Below are 6,629 nucleotides of genomic sequence, written 5' to 3'. Positions count from 1 at the left end.
ATGTACTTAGTAAACTTAATTACAATCCATGCCTTACCTTGGCCTTTGCAAGAGGGGGAAAGCGGGATGGTTGTTTGAGGACGTAGGGAATGAGTGTATCGAATAAATGTGGTCCCCTATGCCGGCTTTAGAAAGAGAACAGAGTCATGAACCCATCTTTTTTGCTAATTACTTTTGTCTCGCCAGTCTTGGACCCCATTTTACGGCGTTTTTAATTTGTGCAAAAACAAATCTTGTGTCCAAATTTAATAAACCAACACTCCTACTGAAGGGTATGTGCCAATGATTCACCTCAAACTTCGTAGAGTTATCGTTTTTCTGCCCAATGGTTAGTAGCAATTGGGATGGTATTGCGTTTATTTACCTCTTCAAACATTTATTCAGCCTTTGCTCAGGCGGCAGAATTGAGTGACAGACAGACAGGCAGAAAAAGTTTTGTGTTTGGCAGCCTCAAAAAACTATCGTCTTTAAAAAGTTGCGGTGATTCCCAAATGTATTCTAAACGTATGCTATTCTCACAGACAGGTCTGCTGTCTTGGTTGACTGTTGCGTTCCACCAAAACAACAGACTCACAGCAGCAAGATTTTTCAGAGTTGTATCCAGGCTGCTAGCTGCGACAGTGCCTCCCCCGCAGCTGAAGGCTACCAAACTGCGGGTGAGATTCCTGGCGAACGAGCTTTTCATTTTGATCTATTTTTTGTGATGCACGCGCTGTGCAACATATCGCGGCTATCATGAATTCAACGCGCCGTAGGTTAGCTGTTTCATGGACACATTTTACGAACGCTATCTAGATTAAGTTTTTTCCGCACACCGGCGGGAAGATTCCTTTGTAGGAGCAAACTAGGTGCGCGCTTTCACAACCCAAATCAAGGCATGTCTTTGGGCAAAAAACAGGCCTGTTTCACACGCGATCGCCCTAGTGCCATTAAAGTTTCGCGCCATCCGTGATAACTCCCAATGTGAGGTCCGTACAGCTGTAGACCTGGCGTATACTAGGTCAAGCAGTAAATCTATATTCTTTTATTCTTCAAGAATATGTTCCTCAAGTTTATATTCGGCAAGTCGGAAACTGACAGTGCCAAAAAAAGAGTGGCTTCACCTTCCCGCTCAAAAAGAATTTGTGTTTTACCATAGTCTAAAAAAACTGCACACGACGTTCTTCTAGCGTAATAAAAAAACTGCTGAGGCCTAGAAGGGGGCAATTGACGCTGTAATTTGGGATTGTTGCCTACTTTTTTCAACTGTCGTGGTATTTCCCTAACGAAGAAAAATATTCGCAACACAGTAAATTCGTCATCAGAATAGTTTATTTTCAGTGACACCGGAAGTGCTTTCAACATCTTTAAGCGGAGCACTCCACCTAAATACCTTGAATATACTAGTTCTTGAAGATGACAGCAGTGGATCCACCGAGAAAAATTTCTGGAAAAAGAAAGCAGCGGTTAACCTTTTTGTCTTGGGCAGTCTTCTCGATGTACTTTAGGTCTGTCGTTAAACGCCTTCAGAAAATTTAGAAAGAAAACATTGCTCCGCATCCTAGCAGGGCACTTCCCATCGTAGGTAGCGTATCTAATCACATGCATTCTCACATTGGTTATTAATAACGTTTAAGGCGCATGAGTGCAATTTTGATCCCAAATTTTTTCAATAAGTGAGCCATTTATGAGAACGTTACCAATAACTACACGGTAAGACAGTAAACATGGCAACAGTGGCCCTTAGCCATGTCGCGCCTTGAACATAGTAACATTTTACTGAGTCTCCAAGCCATTACAAACAAATTAAAAACAGAAAAGCAGTCAAACTTTTATACTTACACTTCTTCTTGCGGAGGAGGGTGGTGTAGTCGAAGGGAGAGCCAAGGCCATAGCCGTAGTTCAGCCCGTAGGCGCCAAGACCATGGCCGAAACCATAGTGGCCGACACCGTAGCCGAGATGCCCAACACCGTAGCCGTAGGCTGGGGCGGCGTGGGCGACACCATAGGCGCCGACGACTGGGGCGGCATGGGCAAAACCGTAAGAGCCGACGACTGGGGTGGCGTGGGCAACGGTGGCCACAGCTGGGGCGTGGTGGACGGTGGTAGTGGAAACAGCTGGGGCGGCATGGACGGCAGCAATAGCTGGGGCCGCGGCGTAGGTGGCGACTGGGGCAGCTGCCACGACTGGGGCGGAACGCACAACACTGGTCACGGCTGGAGCAGCAGCGTAGGTTGCAACTGGAGCAGCAGCCACAACCGGAGCAGGGCGGACGAAGCTGGTCACGGCGGGAGCGGTCTGGTAGGTGGCGACGCGGGTCACGGCTGGGGCAGCAGCGTAGGTGGCAACTGGAGCAGCAGCCACAACTGGAGCGGGGCGGACGAAGCTGGTCACGGCGGGAGCGGTCTGGTAGGTGGCGACGCGGGTCACGGCTGGGGCAGCAGCGTAGGTGGCAACTGGAGCAGCAGCCACCACTGGAGCGGGGCGGACGAAGCTGGTCACGGCGGGAGCGGTCTGGTAGGTGGCGACGCGGGTCACCGCAGGGGCAGCAGCGTAGGTGGCAACAGGGGTAGCGTGAGCGACGGTGGCCACGGCTGGAGCATGGTGGACGGCGGTCACGGCTGGAGCAGCGGTGTAGGTGGACACAGTCTTGGAGACAGCTGGAGCGGCAACAGCGTAGCTGGCAGCTGGGGCGTATCCGTAGCCGAGGCCGAGACCAGAGTAACCGACGCCATGGGCTAGGCCATAGTTTGACAGGCCATATCCGGCGTAGCCGAGGCCACCATAGCCAAGGCCGTAGCCAAGGCCATAACCAGACAAACCGGTGTAGCCGGCGAAGGCGCTGGTGGCCAGAGCGATGACAATGCAGGCGCGGATCTACGAAGGGAAATAACCAGCAGGCAAGTCGGCATTCTGCTTGGGTCTAGGCATACAAACTAGATTTCATTGTGCGCGGAGACTTTCTTTTGCAGTGGGTTCGATGGTATTAACGGTAACTGGATTCATTATTCGCTCCGCACAACCCCGTTACGACCAGAAATTTCGCAAGATATGTAAATCCCTAGATACAATATTACTGTAATATTGAACATTAACCCTGGGACTGCTTGTTAGATACTTAGGAAAACGCGAATAACCATCACGCAAAAACCAAGCAAACATCGTAAAAAAAGAGCCCGGGCATTCCCACTAACGTGAAATCTACGCAAGGGTGAAACGCGAAGTGTATACGCGTATTCAAAGATTACAAGTCTCTCTTTTGCGACACGGCGCGCATGGTGATGTTCGCGACATCCCAATTATGAAGACGAAGGAGAAGTGCAATTCGAAACAGAAAACTGCGATTTGAAAGTTAAAGCGAGGACAAAGCGAAAAAGAAGTAAACAAGCGAGCGCGAACGAAAAACGAGTGTCCCAGTGTGTTTTTTTATTACGCGGTTTTGCCCCTGGAGAAGAAATGTTCTAGCGCGAGGAGGTGGAAAATGAGTGTTTCTGTGTGTTCTTCCAGTACGCTTAACTTTCAAGTACGAGCCGCGTTATATAACGAGTGTCTCGGTGTTTTAGTACCGTGACCACATGAGAATATGACGACGAACGACATGAGACGCCGACAGTCCGACCCATAAAGGTCCTTCGCCCCAAAAAAGAATTTAAAATGAACTCATTATGAAGCACTTATGTAGACACTGGAAGCAGTACAGGCGGTTTTTTGATAGCTGGAGAGCGTGCGTGCATGACGGCAGAGGCGATGCAGCTTATAGAAAAAAGAAAGTCGTTGCAATCAAATGTATCACCAATACTTATTGTATTCTTAGTGTACTTCATTAGCCGTGAAGGCAGTAACCATGTAACATTTATAACGTACTAGTATTGGTGCTGCTCGGGGGGTGACACTTGGGTATGTGAGGAATACCGAATACCAGAACCAATGAAAAGGCGGCATGGGATGAGGAATAAATTGTACTTGATAATCTCGGTAATTCGGCATGCATTACGCTTCTGCGAAAACACTTGTGGGCAATTTTACAATATCTGGATTTTTAATGCGCTGTTATAGTGGAAGCTAAGAGCTCTACGTTAGTCCGCAAGGGGTTATGAAATAATTACATGAACATGCACAAAGGCGAAGTATCGTGTTTTGGTGTCGATATGTGGACATAAAGGCAGTTTTTTACCACTCAAATTATGAGTTCTCGAAACCATCAATGCAGTTTTCTTCGCATTTATTCGAGAGTCGCTTTCCGGCATATTATAAGAATAATTGTAGCATTACTTCGGGTTTCATTGCGGGGTGTTCTTTCTGTGTCATACGAAGTTTATTGACGAACAACCCTTTTTTCCCATGGTTAACACTCACGATCCATTTGTCGTATCAGCAACTGACTGTCTGTTTATCTTTTCTGTTCCCATGAAACGCGGCCTCATACTTCTTTACTGCTGGAGCAATAATGTAGATAGTGGTTGCCTTACGATAATAATTTCGACCGAGGGTATCACATCATCTGCAAATATTATCTAGCGAAGTGAGTATTCCTAATCTGCTGGTTTTGTTCAAGACAAACCAATGACGTGTCACGCTGCAGCTTGAAAAACTCCGATTATCCAACTTCGTTGTTGATCGGATTCTTTACCGCCGAATATTCTCTTGTCCTCTCTCTGCAAATATGGTTTAAACATAGCTTAAAACAGCTTAAACTGAAAGATTGAGCAGTCTTATATAAGCCATTTCTTGCATTTCTACTGCTAACACTGAGAGAAGTTACATTTTGCAGGATTCCGAATGCGTTTCCGACATAGATTTATGCTGCCCCTAAACGCTCTCTAAGAGCATTTGCGACGTTTGACTTCACAAAAACGGCCGCAGTAGAAGTCCTTACCATGGTCGTCTTCAGCTGCTGTTGGTCCAACTGCTGATTTCTTCGCGTGGGAGCAGCTTTTTATACTAAACGGTTTGTATGCAAGGTTGCGCAAATTTCAGAGCAAGTCGAGAACAGGAAAAAAATTTGAATTGGAGAAAGTATTTGACTTTCGAAACAGTCGTTAAGAAAGGCATGCTACAGTGTCAGTACCACTGCGTACCTAATTCGCATAATAAGTAAGGAGTGCGGTGTTGGTGGCCCCTCCACATACCTCTGTCTACACAGAAGTGGAGCTTCGTCCCGACCTTGACTGTTACACGTGTATCTAAGTGTACCGACGCACCTGTATACGCCTGATTACTTGTATAGAAGGCAAGCTTTTTTACGTGCGCTGCAATTAAAATTGGACCAATTTGCACAATGCGTAAGTGCTGAATACAAAACTTTGTTTTGCACAATCTAGTATCAGTCGATATGAGCTCGTGGAAAAAATTGGTTGAGCAGTACATTTTTATACCATTGCATGTATTAGCGTAAAACGTTTTCATATTGGCCCCTCTAAAGATGTCAATGGGAATTCATCTAACAAACTTACAAGTGGGTTTCCAGATTCTTATGGATCTAAGGCCGGCTTGGTGCATTGGTGATATATGACAGCACGGGGGCTCCCCTTGGAAAAGTCCGTACCAGAGTATTCTTCAGCTGATGTAAGTCCAATAGCTGATTTGTTCGCGCTTTTTCGACACAGATCATTTGCCCAGACGGGAGAGCGAGAGGTGTTCCCTTTGCGAGGGTTCACATATAAAACAAGTAGAAAAGCTTGTCGGGGTTCGACGATGTTTTCAACACGGGCGTGCCTGCACAGAATTCCGGGCCCCACAAATTACATTTTACGTACCCTAGACATAAATTTACAGTCACGTTACGGGAGAGTCGATGTTTCTTTCCTTGTACCCTTGAATGTTTTGAATTTGGGGTCGACCATAAAAGAAATCAGTTTTATTAGAATATCTCCCTCCTAAGTGAAAATATCACAGTAACGAGTTTACGTCCATAACAACGAGCAATGGTTGGTCTCGTATTGAAATTGTACCACACATTCAAGGTCAATTACACGGAATTAAGATAATTGTGGTTTTGAAGGCTTCCTCTATAGTTGGAACCATTACGGCAAAAAACGGCAAGCGTTTTCGTCTCCGGTCACATGTTCACACTAATGCTACTCATGTTCACACAGTGAATTCCTAAACAATATGTCAGCATATTAGTTCGTAAATGTAACCGTTAGTATGCTCGGAGGCCCTCCCCAGATATTCAGATTTGGTACACGCCAACGCTGATAATTTTGTCCTCCTTTGAAAGGGATAAATGTAGGACTTGCGGGGTGGCATATTGCCTTAAAAGGTTTTTCAGAAACGCAGAATCGTACGTGCACACCTTTCACTGTAGAGCGCTTCACCTTTTAAGATGGTTACCTTTTTGTCTCGCTTGACAAATGCTTGCTTGAAACTTTTTTCCAATTAATGTTTTTGTACGTATACACCCTCGGGAATTGAATTAGAATGCATGAGGTAGGAATTATTCAAGCATGTTGGCAGCGCCACCAATTGATCCCAGCACGTCGACTGGTACTGATTGAATGAACCTTCCCGTTTTTTTTTCTTCTGTATGGCGCTCACGCAGGGTATCCCACCCACCCTGTGGAGCTCCTGTCGACATTAGCGAACAGACATTATCCCTTGCAGCTTAAAATGGAGGTTTTGCACTCCGAGTGTAAATAAACAAACCTGG

The 6,629-nt window shown here is 46.1% G+C and overlaps 1 protein-coding gene across 1 annotated transcript; it reads right to left on the bottom strand.

The window, feature by feature from the left end:
* Positions 1-1,293: 1,293 nt before the first annotated feature.
* On the bottom strand, positions 1,294-4,892 carry LOC144147028 (uncharacterized). Its single transcript, XM_077679052.1, has 3 exons — positions 4,857-4,892; positions 1,822-2,857; positions 1,294-1,426 (listed from the first exon to the last, which is right to left on the bottom strand). Coding segments are annotated over exons 1-3 (1,041 nt in total). The 5' UTR covers positions 4,860-4,892; the 3' UTR covers positions 1,294-1,424.
* Positions 4,893-6,629: the final 1,737 nt, after the last annotated feature.

This window comes from Haemaphysalis longicornis, unplaced genomic scaffold, assembly GCF_048455015.1.
Source record: "Haemaphysalis longicornis isolate Haplotype H1 unplaced genomic scaffold, Haemaphysalis longicornis Haplotype H1 scaffold_7, whole genome shotgun sequence".
Classification (NCBI taxonomy): Eukaryota; Metazoa; Arthropoda; class Arachnida; order Ixodida; family Ixodidae; genus Haemaphysalis; species Haemaphysalis longicornis.
Note: the sequence above shows the minus strand (reverse complement) of the source record. Positions and strands in the feature narration are given on the sequence as shown.